This window comes from Rhinoraja longicauda, chromosome 13 (assembly GCF_053455715.1).
Source record: "Rhinoraja longicauda isolate Sanriku21f chromosome 13, sRhiLon1.1, whole genome shotgun sequence".
NCBI lineage: Eukaryota > Metazoa > Chordata > Chondrichthyes > Rajiformes > Arhynchobatidae > Rhinoraja > Rhinoraja longicauda.
In genome coordinates, this window is record NC_135965.1 from 37,850,546 (window position 1) to 37,868,009 (window position 17,464).

General features: G+C 44.6%; 1 protein-coding gene across 1 annotated transcript in view; it reads right to left on the minus strand.

Moving 5' to 3' along the window:
- The window catches only part of clstn2a (calsyntenin 2a), a 413,239-nt gene that overhangs the window by 83,055 nt on the left and 312,720 nt on the right, over positions 1 to 17,464 (minus strand). The window contains exons 4-7 of the mRNA XM_078410820.1: positions 13,523 to 13,718; positions 10,033 to 10,241; positions 8,490 to 8,639; positions 3,449 to 3,634 (exon numbers count right to left, since the gene is read on the minus strand). Of these exons, the coding sequence (XP_078266946.1) occupies positions 3,449 to 3,634; positions 8,490 to 8,639; positions 10,033 to 10,241; positions 13,523 to 13,718 (741 nt within the window). The remainder of the gene's footprint in view (positions 1 to 3,448; positions 3,635 to 8,489; positions 8,640 to 10,032; positions 10,242 to 13,522; positions 13,719 to 17,464) is intronic.

Sequence of the window (17,464 nt, forward strand, 5' to 3'; positions counted from 1 at the left end):
CCCTCGGACTGAAGCAATTCCTTCTCATCTCCATTCTAAAGGTACGTCCTTTTATTCTGAGTTTGGGGAGTGCCTAGCAACTGGCATGATTACTTGGTGTAGTTTAGTTTAGTTTAGAGATACAGCTTGGAAACAGGCTCTTTGGCCCTCCGAGTGTGCACTGACCAGCGATCCCCGCACATTAATACCATCCTACACACACTAGGTACAATTTACACATATACCAAGCCAATTAACCTACATACTTGTACGTGTTTGGTGTGTGGGAGGAAACCGAAGATCTTGGAGAAAACCCAGGCGGTCACAGGGAGAACGTGTAAACTCCGTACAGTCAGCACCCGTAGTCGGGATCCAACCCGGTCTCTGGCATTGCAAGCGCTGTAAGGCAGCAATTCTACCACTGTGCCACTGTTTATAAGATCTTGAGGGGAATAGATAGGGAGGCAGGGTAAAGGCACAGAGTGTTTTACCCAAGGTAGTCGAATCAAGAACCAGGGGGACGTAGGTTTAAGCTGCGGCTTGCCTGCAGTCCGTCTGTCTTTTGTGTTTTTTGTTGTTTTTGTCTCAATTGTAGTGTTAATATGATGTAGTGTTGTATGTTATGTTTGGGGGGGGGGTGGGAGGGAACGGGAACTGTAACTGTAACATTCTCTCTCCAGAACGGAGACGCGACCTTTGTTCTGTGCCTTGTCTCCGTTCCCGTTGCGGCCTACCACCGGCCATGCACCTGGGACCACCTGGGTCTCTGGTTCGCAGAGCCCGCGGTCCGGACTCACCACCTGCGGCACTGGCTGCCTGCGAATGCTGCGGGAACGGCTGCGACTCGTCTCCGGAGGCTCCGGCGCGGGCCGCGTGGACGTCGGAAGCCCGCAGGCCCCTGGATGGGGGCCGACATCGGGAGCTCTGGCAGCGGCAGAGGCAACGTGTTCGCCCGCCCCGAATCGCGGGGCTTGGGTCGGCCCGCCACGGACCTTTCACCATCCGGCGCGGCCTGATATAGGCCGCGGGATTTTTTTTCACCGCCCAGCGGGGGCTTCAATATCGGGAGCCCCGACCGCCCCGACGTGGCAACTCCAACAGCCTGACCGCGGGACAAGACGGCAGGGAAGAGAAAAAGACATTCTGGCCTTCCATCACAGTGAGGAGGGACTGGAGGAGACTCACTGTGATGGATGTTTCTTTTTGTTTGGTGTTAGTTGTGATTGTATGTGTTATTGCATTTTTATTGATTAATCTTATTGGTCTTATTGTTCAACTGCGGGTAATGTTTCATTTTACTACACATTTATGTGTATGTTACAAATAAACGACTATTGACTATTGACTATTGACTATTGAGATGGAAAAGATTTAACAGGAACATGAGGGCCAACTGTTTCCACACAAAGGGTGGTGAGTATATGGAACGAGCTGTCAGAGAAGATAGTTGAGGCACAAGATTTAACAAGATTTAAAAGACATTTGGACAGGTTCATGGATGGGAAAGGTAGAGAAGGATATGGGCCAAACGCAGGCAGGTGGGACTAGTGGTTGGCGTAGGTAAGTTGGTCTGACAGACCTGGTTCCATGCCGTCGAACTCTCTAACACTCTCTGACTTGGCGTTGGGCTGGACTAATTTTGGGCCCTTGAAATGGCTTGCAAGCTGCCTGCTTATGCACCAAGAGGGCTTTCAAAGATGGCAAGTTGCAACAGTTTTACTTTAGACTTTAGATTTTAGAGATACAGTGCAGAAACCGTGCCGACTAGCGATTACCCCGTACACTAGCATTATCCTACACACGAACGGCAATTTTCAACTTGACCAAAGTCAATCAACCTACAAACCTGTACGTCTTTTGATTGTGGGAGGAAACAGTAGCACCCGGAGTTAACCCATGTGGTCAAAGGGAGAACGTACAAAAGCTCCGTGCAGACAGCACCCATCGTCAGGAATGAACCCAGGTCTCTGGCGCTGTAAGTAACAACTCTACTGCTGCATCACTGTGTCGACCCAAGTAGTGGATTTCTGGTTTGCTTCTTGAACCAAATTCCCCATGATAAATACTAATGCGGGCTCTAAATGACTCGGGAAAAGATAATTACATTTTCAGACACATTGACTGTGACTAAAACATATGAAAAAAAAAGAATATCCATCGATGAATTGAAAATCAATATTTCTCCCCGAATCCTGAATCTAGCCTGTGCAGTTAGAAAAAGTTAAATATCATAGCAGATAAAATGAAACGTATTAGACATCGTCTTGAAAATGTAATGAAGGGAAACATTCCAGCCAGCCCAATGGTTCTTCGTGCACTTGGGGAATGTAGCTGACAATCCTGGAGCAGCAAGCTTAGTTTAGTTTAGTTTAATTTAATTTAGATTAGCAATACAGCGTGGAAATTTGCCCTTTTGGCCCACCATGTCCACAGTGGCCAGTGATTTCCGCACATTAACAATATCCTACACACGTTAGGGACAATTTATATTTATACTACGCCAATTAATCTACAAACCTTTACATCTTTGGAGTGTGGGAGGAAACCGAAGATCTTGGAGATAACCCACGTGGTCACGGGGAGAACGTACAAACTCCGTTCAGACAGCATCTGTAGGCGGGACCGAACCTGGGTCTCTGGCGCTGCAAGCATTGTAAGGCAGCAACTCTACCACCGCCCCTGAGGCTCGTTGGCTGGAAGGCAGGAGCGGCGGAAATAGACTGTAGAGGTATGCCGCCGATCCCGGCCCCTGCTCATCCCCTCAGGACCGGACAGGAGGACAGAGGGAGCCGGCGATAGTAGGTGCAAGAGCATGGGGCGGTAAGAGAGTCAATCGGGGTCTTACCTTCCGCGCCCTCAAGGTCGGCTTCGAGAGGCGCCCCCCCGGGCACAAAAGGCTGAAAGTGGGCAGGGTGGGCGAGGAGAGGGATGACGGTTCGTTGGACAATCCGTACGGAGGTGACGGCTGGAGGCCCTGCAGCAGCCTGGGGCTCGCCTGGATCGTCCGCCGCTCCAGGAGACCAAGCATGTCAAAACCTGGCGACTCTTGCAAGCGGTCTCGGTGGACTATTGCATTCTCTTTGTACTAATCGGGGATTGTGCTTAGGTTTGGCAATACTTTACTGGACGATATGAAAAAGAGAATTTCACTGTACGTCTGTACATGTGATACTAAAGAACCATTGAACATGGGTGGTGCAGTATTCTCTTTGTTGACTGAGGTTTCTGATGTGAATGGACTGAATTCCAGGTAGCCAAGGGCATGAAAGAAACATGAAAAGGTGTGCCATCTTTAAAGCAGGGGAGTGATATCTCACAGGGGCAGCACAGTGCACCGCACCATGCAGCCCAGCTGGTGATCTGCTGAGCTACTTGCAACAAGTTGAAGAATGAGGGGAGGAGAAAAAAAAAAAGGTACGAGAACATTGGAAACATTCCTGCACCACAATGGAGTTAATTTGTCACATACCGCACAATGTTTGCAAGGACTTCTCAGAGTAGGTGTCCCGGTCACATCCCTTTCCGATGTGGCTGGTCTGAAGCTCCATGGTGGTCTGCACAGAGGAGACTGGTTCGCCACAGGTCTCCAGGTGGATGCTGGAGAATAACACTTTACTGCCAGAGCCCGATTTATATTCAACGCGCTTATTCCAACCTGGTAAAAACAAGATAACTTGAGCTGCTTCTTTGACAGAATTATATTTAAATAATGTTTGAAAATTAGATTTTAGATTTAGAGATACAGCGTGGAAACAGGCCCTTCGGCCCACTGAGTCCGCGCTGCCCAGCGATCCCCGCACATTAACACTATCCCACACACTAGGGACAATTTTTTACATTTTACCCAGTCAATTAACCTACATACCTGTACGTCTTTGGAGTGTGGGAGGAAACCGAAGATCTTGGAGAAAACCCACGCAGGTCACGGGGAGAATGTACAAACTCCGTACAAACGGCGACCGTAGTCAGGATCGAACCTGTCTCTTTAGGCTGCCCCATTACAGGGTCAGTCATACAGCAAGGGAACAGGCCCAACTTGCCCATGCCGACCAACAAGCCCCATCTACACTAGTTCCACCTGCCTGCATTTGGCCACTATCCCTCTAAACCTATCCTATCCATGTACCTATCTAAATGTTTGTTAAACGTTGCAATAGTTCTTGCCTCAACTACTTCCTTTGGCAGCTCGTTCTATACATCCACCACCATTTGTGTAAAATTACTGCTTAGGTTCCTATTAAATCTTTCCTTCCTCACCTCAAACCTATGTCCTCTGTTTCTCGTTTCCCCTACTCTGGGCAAAAGACTCTGTGCATTTACCGCAATCTATTCCTCTCATGATTTTGTACACCTTAGTAAAATCATCCTTCATCCACCTGCACTCCAAGGAATAAAGTCCTAGCCTGCTCAACCTCTCCCTATACCTCAAGTCCTGGCAATAAGCTTAATCCAAACAATTTTGTAAAAAACCCAATTACTGACATTAAATTAGAGAATCTTACAGGATGGACACAAGCTATTCAGCACCAATCATCCACAGTGACCAGTGAGCAGTCTTTTGTATCAATCCCATCACCCAATCTTGGTCTGTAACTTCCTGTCTAAGAGAGCAAAGCGCTCACCTGAACACGTCTTAAATGCTGTCAGTGACCCAGCTTCAACCACTCTCTCAGGCAGTGCATTTGAGGTACTTACTATATGACTTTATGGCCACTCTCTGGGCGAAGGAGAACCCCTTCATATCCCCTCCAAGTCTCTTCCCCCTTACCCTAAACCTATGTCCATTAGCTTTATCTACCTTTGATGCAGGGATAATTTTCCCAGTCCACACTACCTTCACCCCTCAATTTTATAAACCTTAAACCTGTCCCCTCCTAACCTCCTCTGCCCCAGACCTAACTTCTCCCGAGTCTCCTCATAACTGAGCTGCTTCATCCGTGGCAACACCCTGGTGAACCTCCCCCCCGACACACTCTCCTGTGCCATCACATCCTTCTTATGTCTTGGTGACCAGAGCGTTACGCTAAGGCCTGATCTCTCAACTTCTGTATTCAATACCCTGACCAGCAAAGACCAGTATCACAAATTCCTTCCATGTTATCTACTTTCAAGGATCTGTGAACTTGTACTCCAAGGTCCCTCTGTTCCTCAATAGACAATAGACAATAGGTGCAGGAGTAGGCCATTCAGCCCTTCGAGCCAGCACCGCCATTCAATGCGATCATGGCTGATCACTCTCAATCAGTACCCCGTTCCTGCCTTCTCCCCATACCCCCTCACTCCGCTATCCTTAAAAGCTCTATCCAGCTCTCTCTTGAAAGCATCCAACGAACTGGCCTCCACTGCCTTCTGAGGCAGAGAATTCCACACCTTCACCACTCTCTGACTGAAAAAGTTCTTCCTCATATCCGTTCTAAATGGCCTACCCCTTATTCTTAAACTGTGGCCCCTTGTTCTGGACTCCCCCAAACATTGGGAACATGTTTCCTGCCTCTAATGTGTCCAATCCCCTAATTATCTTATACGTTTCAATAAGATCCCCCCTCATCCTTCTAAATTCCAGTGTATACAAGCCTAATTGCTCCAGCCTTTCAACATACGACAGTCCCGCCATTCCGGGAATTAACCTAGTGAACCTACGCTGCACGCCCTCAATAGCAAGAATATCCTTCCTCAAATTTGGAGACCAAAACTGCACACAGTACTCCAGGTGCGGTCTCACCAGGGCCCGGTACAACTGTAGAAGGACCCCAAAGATCCGACCATTCATGGTCATAAGGTTATAGGGCCATAAGTGATAATAGAATTGGTCCACTCCGCCCATCAAGTCTACTCTGCCAATCAATCATGGCTGATCTATCTCTCCCCCTAACCCCATTCTCCTGCCTTCTCCCCATAACCTCTGACACCTGTACTAATCATGGTGAATGTCCTAACCTGTTTGGCACTCTCAAAATGCATCATCTATCTTGATTAAAAAATAATTATTACCACTTAAAATCAAACAGTTAAAGACATTTGAAAACCATAACTGTGAAAAATCCTGAAAATATGGCTCCCAACTCACACATTTCCACTTTAAATGTAAAATTAATTTTACAATACCTCAATGGACATGAAGATAAATTCTAATTTCCCTTGAAAAATAGCAGTTTATTCATTTTAATGGATAAACTATTCCTTTATAATGAAGGTAGACACAAAAATCGAAGGTAGACACAAAATGCTGGAGTAACTCAGTGGGACAGGTAGCATCTCTGGAGAGAAGGAATGGGTGATGTTTCGGGTCGAGACCCTTCTTCAGACTCCTCTTCAGAGATGCTGCCTGTCCCGCTGAGTTATTCCAGCATTTTGTGTCTACCTTCGATTTAAACCAGCATCTGTAGTTCTTTCCTACACATATTCCTTTATAGTAATGCTTTAGAGGCTTTCAATGTACAAATTCATCTGGGATCATGTAAATCAGCGTTTCAAACCATCTGTTTTAATATAACACTTCTCCTTTGATCGATCAATAGCTTGTGCATGAACTATTTATGCTCACAGTGGGCAGGTGTAAACTAACCCATTTCTCCACTCAGAATAAATTCAGATGATTGTAAGAAATGTTTCAGGTGCTACTGAAGAGGAATGCCCAATTCTTCAGCCTGCGCACCCTTTTATCACCTTAGAGCCTGACAGCAACATAAAATAGAGTCACATCAGTCTGCCATAACAAAGGGGACTTTAGGTGGATAATAGAATTGATCGGATAATCGATTCTCCTCAAATTTTAGTACCACACATAATACATTCTGCAGAAGAAAAATGAAAGGCATAACGCAACCACAAAGGAAATTTATGGAGCGTAAAAATCTCAGATGGAACATCCCGGGGGACATTTTGCCCAGTCTTTGGCGCAGAGTGGAGGGAATCGAGAACCAGAGAACATACGTTAGGGGGCAGAGATTTAATTGAGAACCTGAGGGGTAATCTTTTTTTACACGAAGGGTGGTGTGTGAATGGAACAAGTTGCCGGAGGAGGTTGTTGGACAAGTACATGGATAGGGTACTCTTAGAGGGGTAAGGGCCAAAAGCAGGCAGGTGGGATGAGCGTAGATAGGGCATGTCAGTCAGTATGGGCAAGATGGGCCTAAGGACCTGTTTCCACGCTATATGACTCTTTGACTCTTTTGACAAAAACATAATTTAAATGCAGATAATAAAGCTTCTGTACAATATTTAGTTGCAATAGACTGCAATTCACTTAAAAACCGAAGCATTGAATTTACAATCTAGATTTTATGTGCATCTTTATTACACCATAAATGCAGTATTTGATAAATTAGAAAGCAAATATCACAATGACATAATTCATACTGGGATTATAGTCATGTGATATGTGCTGACTGCTTCCATTGGTGACAGCTTAACTGGTCATTCTCCAAATAATAATGAACCAAAGGAAGATAAATTCTTAAGGCTGCTCTGTAATATCATAATCATAAATTATGATTGTAATTAACAAGCATTCACCACCCTCTCTCGGCCAGCATCATTGTCATTTGAGTCACTCAGTGTTCATTGTTCTCCATGTTCACTTTCCCATCTCTTCAGCTTTAACCTTGATTTCTAGATTTTACTGGTTCTAATGAATGTACATCAAAAGATCAACGTCAACTCTCTTTCTTCCTCCACCGATGCTGCGTGACTGACGAAGTATTTTGCAGTATTTTCTCTTTTTATTTCAGATGTTCAGATTTTTGCCCCCCTTAATAGCTGTGATTAGTTTCAGACTAGAATTATGGTGATGAGTATTTTCATTGGTTGGCCAAATATGGTTGACCCAACGGTCAATGCCTCCAAAACATGTCTATGACGATTGGCGGAAATATGTTTCTCTTTACTTTGAGTCACATTTTTGTCCACAAGTAGTTTTTTGTAAAATTTTGTTTTTGGCCGCCTTTGTTGGAGTATTGCGTGCAGTTCTACACACCCCATAACAGGAAGGGTCGGGAGGCTTCACCAGGAGGCTACTTGGTCTAGCGTGAATTAGCTACAAGCAAAGGCTGGACCAACTTGGATTGCTTTCTCTCGACCCATGGAAGCTTAGTGGAGACCTGATCAAAAATATTATTAAAATGGTGACAGACATATGCAGTGTAGACAGTGAAAACATTGTCCCCCATGAATCAAAGACTAGAGGATGTAGCTTTATCAGAGGGACAAATTTATGGGAGCTGTGCGTGGAAAGTTTTGCTTACACAGAGAACAGTGGGTGCCTAGAACGCTCTGTGTCAAGGGATGGTGGTGGATGCAATAGTGGTGTTTAAGAAGCTTTCAGATAGGCACATAGATACAGAGGGAATGAACGGATATAGACCATATGCAGGCAGAAGAGATTTATTTAATTTGACATTTTGTTCAGCAGAGATATTATGGGCTGAAGGGCCTTTTCCTGTGCTGTACTGTTCTATGCTCGGGCATCTAAATGCAGAGTGAATAAAGGCAATATACCTTAAGAGCCTTACCTTGCCAGCCAGGTTTGCAAACTGGCTTAATTTCAATGTGAACCAATACATTTTCCGAAGCTCCCTTTTGACCACAATCATATGCAGTCACCATAAACTTGTACTGATGCTCCTCGTCATAGCTCAGCTTCTCAGTGTTCCTGACATTACCTGGTAAAAAGAAGGGAATCAAGGTTTATGCACAGAAAATAAATGTTTCCACATGAAATACTATCAGTTACAATCATATTATTTCAGATATAACCATCACTTTACAGGACAACTTAATATTCTGAACACATCTTTTTAATGCAGGAAATAAATTGATGCCAATAAAGTTGTCATCCACTAATTCCCTTGTGTGCTTGAGACATCCATTTACTCTCACATACAAAATACTAGTCGGGAAATTCAACATGATTTTACAGATAAACAGCTCATTAGATTTGTTAAAAATTAATTTGCAAGGAATCTGGTCTTATTGTTTTCATGATTTAGGGAGTTTGTAATCCATTTTCTAGTCAGAGGAACTGTGCTTGGTCCCCTCTCGCACTTGATTCACACTTATCCACCAGCCCAAACCATTCACTCTTTCTCCCATTTATGCACAGTGGCTGCAGAGTGCACCATCCCCAAAGCACTCTGCAATTACTTGCTGTGGCGATTCTGAGAGCACCTCCCAAACAAGAGTGCTCTCCTATCAAGGGGAGCAAGGGCAGGAGGCACATGGAAACATCACCGCCTGCAGGTTCGGCACCCCAAAACGTAGTCAGAGTCATGGAGTTTCACACAACGCGGAAACGGGCACTTCAGCCCAACGTGCCCACACCGGCCAATATGTCCCATCTACACTAGTCCCACCTGCCTGCATTTGGCTCCTCGAAACCTGTCTTATCCATGGCATGACATGACGACTCTTTGCTTACTTTGTGTGTGGTATGCAAAGCAAAGAATTTTACTGTGACATGTCATATTGATAATAAAGTATCATAGTATAAGAAAATAACTGCAGATACTGGTACGAATCGAAGGTATTTATTCACAAAATGCTGGAGTAACTCAGCAGGTCAGGCAGCATCTCGGGAGAGAAGGAATGGGTGACGTTTCGGGTCGAGACCCTTCTTCAGACTGATGTCGGGAGGTGGGGGGGGGGGGGGGGGGGCGGGACAAAGGAAGGATATAGGTGGAGACAGGAAGATAGAGGGAGATCTGGGAAGGAGGAGGAAAAGGGTCTCGACCCGAAATGTCACCCATTCCTTCTCTCCCGAGATGCTGCCTGACCTGCTGAGTTACTCCAGTATTTTGTGAATAAATAAAGTATCATAGTATCATTCATACATTCATTCATTCATTCATTCTGCCCAAGTCAAACCTCAACTGAAGTTGGAAATCAACTGCGTATTGTCTAAGTGACTGCTACATCTGCCTCAGATTATTGTTCCTCTAGCCCTTTTCCCCAGATGGTGTGGGATGGTGAGACAGGGCAGAAGCTCTATTCCGAAAGTTGGTCATATTTAAAAAAAGATGCAAAATCAAACTTGAATTCAAATCTGTCGCAACTCACCGTTCCTATCAACTGCAAAGGGTACATCAGGTGTGACTATTTCATAATCACAAATCTGGCTGAACTGAGGAGAGCAGTCCTCGTCCACTGCTTCCACCTGCAGTATGTTGTCATACAGCTTCCCTTCTGTGATCGCACCTTTATACACCGTCTCTTTGAACATTGGCGCATACTCATTGACATCATTCACTTGAATGTGAACCACTGCCCTGGAAATGAAATAGCATCTTTAGTGATCAGTAAATAGACCATAAGTGATGAACAAAAATATTTACACAAAAGGTTTTTTAGTTTTTTTTAGATTTCGAGATACAGCGCAAAAACAGGCCCTTCGGACCACCGGGTCCGCGCCGCTCAGCAATCCCTGCACACGAACACACTCCTACACCCACTAGGGACAATTTTTTTTACACACATTTGCCCAGCCAATTAACCTACAAACCTGTACGTCTTTGGAGTGTGGGAGGAAACCGAAGATTTCGGAGGAAACCCACGCAGGTCACGGAGAGAACGTACAAACTCCGTACAGACAGCACCTGTAGTCAGGATTGAACCTGAGTCTCCGGCGCTGCATTCGCTGTAAGGCAGCAACTCTACCGCTGCGCCTCCGTGTTTACAAGTTATGTAAACAAAAAGCTGGAGTAACCCAGAGGGACAGGCAGCATCTCTGGAGAGAAGGAATGGGTGACGTTTCGGGTCAAGACCCTTCTTCAGACCAAGTTCCTCCGTCTAAGTTCGTCCCATTTGCCTGTATTTGCCTCATATACATCTGAAACTTTTTTAGACATGTTTATTTGTACCTGTCTCAGATACTGCTTGCCCCAATAATGTATTGGGTCAAAGACCTGCTCTGATGAGAATATTAAACATTTTGGAACAAAGCTCCTGGATATAGGAAGTGTAGGGAAGGGCACATTCCCTCTCCAGAACACAGTATTTGACTTTACAACTGTTTACACTAAGTATTGCCTTTAGTTTTACACCTCCATTAAGTTCCATCAATGAAATCAGTACACCAAAAGCAAAACGGAGAGTGCTGGCAAATGAAGATTGAATGAACATTTCGAGGTGTATTCCGGATCATGAAAGAGGATTGTGGTAGCTATCCATCAGTGATGACATGTGCTTGCAGAATTACCCACATCCGTTAGTCGAACAAGGCAAGTAATTACAGATCTTAACATCGTTTTATGTTTAAGAGGCACTTGTTAAAAATTGCTGCTGAACTTGGTTTAATTCCAGTTTAGAAATAGTTGGAACAGAAAGGGTTGACGCAACTGAGCAGACTACTCATTATGTGTGGAGAGAAGAGGTAACTGAGCTGCAGTTGAGATAGGTTCAGGTCCCCTACTATGCCAATCCTATTAGTTACAGAGTCATACAGTATGGACACAAGCCCTTTGGCCCAACCCATCCATGCCGACCACAAAGCCATATCTAAGTTAGTCGGGTATGTCCACCTTTGGTCCTTATACCTAAGGATTTCCTATCCATGTGCCTGCCCAAGTGCCTTCTAAATGCTGTTATAGTACCTGCCTCAACTACCACCTCTGGCAGCTCATTCCATATACTCACCGCCCTCTGAGTGAAAATGTTGCTCCTCAGGTTCCTATTAAATCTTTCCCCTCTCAACTTAAACCTATGCCCCGTGGTGCTTGATCCCCTATTCTGGGTAAAAGATTCTCGGCATTCACCCTGTCTGTTTGCCACATGATTTTATACACCTCAAAAGACCAGAAGTCTTGAAGCTGTACATAATCGCACTGCATTTTGTTTTTTTCTAATTCCTGTTAACTATTTGGGGACCAAATGTACATTCCCAACCAGGTGATAATTCCCTTTTTTTTATTTCTGAACTCCGCCCATTTGGTCACGCTGGTCGATCATTCAGTAATGTCATCTCAGACTACTGTCGTGATGTTCTCCATCAATAGTACTATTCCCCCTCCTCTTTTACCCTGCCTCTATCTTGTCTGCAGCACCTGTAGCATGGAATTTTAGCCAGCCAGTCCTGTCCCTCCCATAGCTAGGTTTCTGCAATGGCTAGAAAGTCCCAGTCGCACATTCCTATCCACGACCTGAGTTCATCTGCCTTACCTCTTGCGTTGAAGTAAATGGAATTTAATCCAACAGTCCATCTTCACTCCCTGCATTGCACCTGCCTACCCAGTCTATTGAACTTGGAGTCGTTGCCTTCTGTACCAACTTCCAGCCTCCTACCTGCTTCGTCTCTACATTGGATCCTGTCCTCCTGCCAATTGAGTTTAAATCCACACGCGTAGCACTAGCAAACCTGCCCGACAGATATTGGTTCCCTCCAGTTCAGGTGCAAACTGGCCCTTTTCTACAGGTCATCTCAGCTCCAGAAGATGTCCCAACAGTGCAAAAACCTGAATCCCTGTCCCTTGCATCAACTCCTTAGCTGTGCATTCACTGCCATAGGTTCGTAGGTTGTAGGAGCTGAATTAAGCCATTTGGCCCATCAAGTCTGCTCCGCCATTCAATCTTGGCTGATCTATCTTTCCCTCTCCTATCTTCCCTATCGTATCTTCCTATTCCTCCCCTTACTAACACATGACACAGAGTCACCTGGAGATCACTACCCTTGAGGTCTTGCTTTTTAACCATTTGCCTAATTCCCTGCAATCACTCTGCAGGACCTCATCTCTTTTCAACCTTTGTCATTTGTGCCTAGGTCCACAACAATTTCTGGCTGCTCCCCCTCCCTCTTGAGAATGTTCTGCATCTGCTCCGAGACATCCTGGGTCCTAGCACCAAGGAGGCAACACACCAACATGGAGTCCCTTTTACCGCCATAGAATCTCCTGTCCGGCCCCCTAACTAAGGAGTCACCTATCACCATGACCTCATCTGATGTGACATACCAGAGTTCAATATTCCTCCAGAGCACTGATATCACTGAAGTTCTCTGCACCATTGTGCCCGTTGAAGTTGGACCAAATTCATGGCTAATTTTTATTGACAATGAGCATTTATTTTACACTGAGAATTAGTTATTAATTTAATCTCTTTTCATGGATGCAAATTATTTTCCATCAATGGAATTCCAACTCATCTGACTTTAAATCATATTTAATAATTGCAAGCGACTTTTTTTATTCTTAAGTCTGAACAATTTACATTAATTAAAATATCAATATCCAAACTAAATGTCGGCGCACATTATTCAAACCTTAATTATTTTAACCAGTAGATATAAAAGTTGCAGCTAATTTAACATCAACCAATTGCAAAGCTACTAAGTTTGAACTTCACTTAAAGTTTACAAAATATCAGTTGCAACCAAAAATATTCGGCATTGACATTTCACAAGATTAAAGAATAGGAGCAAGTGTCCACTGTCCGACCCCAAAGCACAGTTGAAAATGGCCGCATTTCCAGGCCACTTCCATATAGTATATTCCACGACTGAATGGACTCGCTCACAGGCAACCATTGAGCCTTGCGGTACGAGGGGCAAGTTACTCACTTGTGCGATTTCTTCCAATAGGTTCCACCGGGCCGTGCTCCACAGTCATATGCCTGAATGATAAATGTGTACTCCTTCTGCAGCTCACAGTCGATTGGGCTCTTTGCCTGCAACAGACCTTCCCCAGATGTCTTGTTTAACACCACAGCTTCGAAGGGCACATCCTGACTGTGGATCTTAAAAGCACAGATCTCACCTGGAACAAATAATATACATTGCTGTATCAACTGGGTAGCATAAATACAGGTCGGAAAAATGACTGCTTCCACCGGAATTGAAAATGAGCAGTCCAAGTCCAATTTGCTGCAATTTGCCATATCATATCATATACATACAGCCGGAAACAGGCCTTTTCGGCCCTCCAAGTCCGTGCCGCCCAGTGATCCCCGTACATTAACACTATCCTACACCCACTAGGGACAATTTTTACATTTACCCAGCCAATTAACCTACATACCTGTACGTCTTTGGAGTGTGGGAGGAAACCGAAGATCTCGGAGTAAACCCACGCAGGTCACGGGGAGAACGTACAAACTCCTTACAGTGCAGCACCCGTAGTCAGGATCGAACCTGAGTCTCCGGCGCTGCATTCGCTGTAAAACAGCAACTCTACCGCTGCGCTACCGTGCCGCCCTTAATATTACATCCATTTGTTTTCAACGGGTAGAAATCAATAGAGTTCACCCATCTGTTTAATGAGTTTGTTAACTACTGTAAATAATCATTTTGTAAGAACAAACATTATTAGTCAATTATGATTTCACCAAAACATGCCCAAATTTCTCCCCGTCTCCCATACACAATTCACATCCAATTGCTTTAGAAATAAGCTAATATTAACAGGGCCGGCACAGCGGTGCGGCGGTAGAGTTGCTGCCTTCCAACGTCAGGGACCTGGGTTCGAACCTGACTATGGGTGCTATCTGTATGGAGTTTGTACGTTCTCCCTGTGACCGCGAGGATTTTCTCCGGGTTCCTCCCACATTCCAAAGACGTGCAGGTTTGTAAGTTAATTGGCTCTGTAAATTGCCCCTTGTGTGTAGGATAGAACAAATACACTGTATTTCTAAAAATAAAAAATAAGAATCAAAGCTAAAACGAGGTTCAGGGATGAAGGCAAATGGCAGTGCAGGGGCCAAAGTTTGGAATTCTACCCAGATTGTTTCAGGCATTGTGTCAATTGTTACGTGCATCTTAGTGCAGTTAACTTCTAATCTGTTCAGTAGTTATAACTAAAGGCACAAAATGCTGGAGTAACTCAGCAGGTCAGGCAGCATGCCTGGAGAACATGGATAGGTGACATTTTGGGTCGAGATTCTTCTTCAGACCTTTCTGCCTGATCCGCTGAGTTACTCCAGCATTTTGTGTCTTTCCTTGGCAAACCAGCATCTGCAGTTCCTTGTTTCTACAGTAAGAAGTGGTGCTTTGACCTTCTCAGCATTGTTTGTTAAGACTGCTGACACTGGATATGCTTGACCTATGCATGCCTGCTCTTTGCCTGAGTTGTGATCGGATCTTTATCCCATTTATCTCAATATGCCTTCTTGGAGATGCTTGTTATTATTTGGAACTGAACTCCTTTTGTCTCTCCGCCTGAACAGAATATTAGGATTAGTCAAGCTGACTGCAATGACAGCTCCGTTTTTCATACAACGTTAATGCTGAAGTTTGCAGTTTTCACCTCCATCACCTACCATTGTGACAGAAAATCAAAGGAATAAAGTCACTTTATTCAATAAAGCATTCTGCTTCCAGTTTGGCCGACAAATGTTACAAACAAACTAAAATAGCATTCTTACATTATATGTATTGAAGGCCAAAGATTATATTTATTATTCTGTTTATGTTTACCAATAAAAGCAATGCCATTCCCTCATCTGGATTAACCATGTGTCACACATGGTATGTGATTAAAACATCAATAGGTGGCTTTGGTTCCAATAACCAAATGTTTTGTGTTAAGAAAGAGTAGTTTGCATCATGAACAATCTTAGTTTAGTTTAGAGCTACAAAACGGAAACAGGCTTTCCGGCCCACCGAGTCCGCACCGACCAGCGATCCCCGTACACTAACACTATCCTACACACACTAGAGACAATTTACAATTTTTACCAAAGCCAATTAACCTACAAACCTATACGTCGTTGGAGTGTGGGAGGAAACCAGAGCACCCGGAGACAACCCACGCAGGTCACGGGGGGAACATACAAATGCTGTACAGACAGCATCTATAGTCAGGATTGAACCCGGGTCTCTGGCGCTGTAAGGCAGCAACGCTACCAATACAAATAATCCTTATTGACTACAAACTTATTTTGTCTGCTCTCCAGTTCTGACGAAGGAGCTTTCACCTGCAAACTTCATTCCTCTCTCCATAATTGCTGTCTGACCCACTGAGTGGTTCTGGCAGCTTCTATTTTAATTTAATTCCCAGCACCTGCAATATTTTGATTTCCATTATGTCAACTTTTCCTCAACCGAGCCTTTTACGGCACATACTGCCACTTTATATTCAACCTTGATAAGGAAGGATGGCCTTAAAGCTATTGTGTGAAATATTGATTTGCTCTTCTGGATGTGGGCAGGGCTAGAATTTATTTCCCATTCTAAATTCCCCGTGAGAAGGAGGTGGTGAGGCACAGTGGTTCCTCTGGTGAAAGCACTCCATGATATTGAGGGAGGAGGGAGTTGCAGGATGGTGCGCGCCTCGGAGGGAAGCTGCAGGTGGTGGCGCAACCTGGTGCCTTAATCTTCACGACGCAGAGCTTGTGGGTTTGGAAGCTGTTCTTGGTCCAGTCCAGATGAATAACTACAGTGCATTTTTTAGCTGGTACACACAGTGCATTGGCGATGGGGGAAGGAATATTTACAATGGCATGGCACCTAGTTGGAGTTGGAACAATCTAAAGTATAATTTGCAGCTTCTTCTAACTATTTTTTTGTTTCTGACTTCAATTCTTCATAACGTTCATCTTTACTAGCCTCCTAACATCAGGTTCAAAATCTGGTCAGATCACACAGCTTCAACCAAGGCACCAAACTCAGAATTGTGATGCACCCTGACAAAATACCTTCCTATGGTGCATCTGTAGAAGTCGGTGAGAGTTGTTGGGGAGATGACAAACTTCTTAAGCCTTCTAAGGAAGTAGAGGCGTTTGTGTGCTTTCTTGGCCATTGCTTTGATATGGCTGGTCGAGGAGAAGTTATCATAGAGTCACAGAGTGACAGAGTGATACAACGTGGAAACAAGCCCTTCGGCCCAACTTACCCACACCGGCCAACATGTCCCAGCTACACTAGTCCCACCTGCCTGCATTTGGGCCATATCCCTCCAAACCTGTCTTATCCATGTACCTACCTAACTGTTTCTTAAACGTTGCGATAGGCAATGTTTGGACTGCCCATCAGGCATAAGCTATAGAAGTGTGAAAACGCACACCTCCAGATTCACGGACAGTTTCTTAAATGTTCCCAATACTCTAAATGTGCCCTCACCATCGTCTTATACAACTACAACATGACCTCCCAACTTCTATACTCAATACTCTGACTGCTGAAGGCCAATGTGCCAAAAGCCTTTTTGACCACCCCATATCCCTACGATTCCACCTTCAAGGAACCATGCACCTGCACTCCTAGATCCCTCTGCTCTACAACACTCCTCAGAGCCCTACCATTCACTGTGTAGGTCCTGCCATTGTTAGACTTCCCCAAAAGTTGCTGGTGGTAAGTTTCCACAAACATTTGAAATGAAAAAGCAGATCAGATCTGATCCGATCTTCCCTCAGACTGGATATTTTAAGGCATTGGTGAACTGCAGAGAGCATGGAAATACTGCAAAGCAATACATCTCCAAACTCAGACAGGAGAAACTTTCGACATCGTTTCTTCAGAAGAATCAATATGCTGGGGAGGTATTGTCATAGTGATTCACAATTCCTA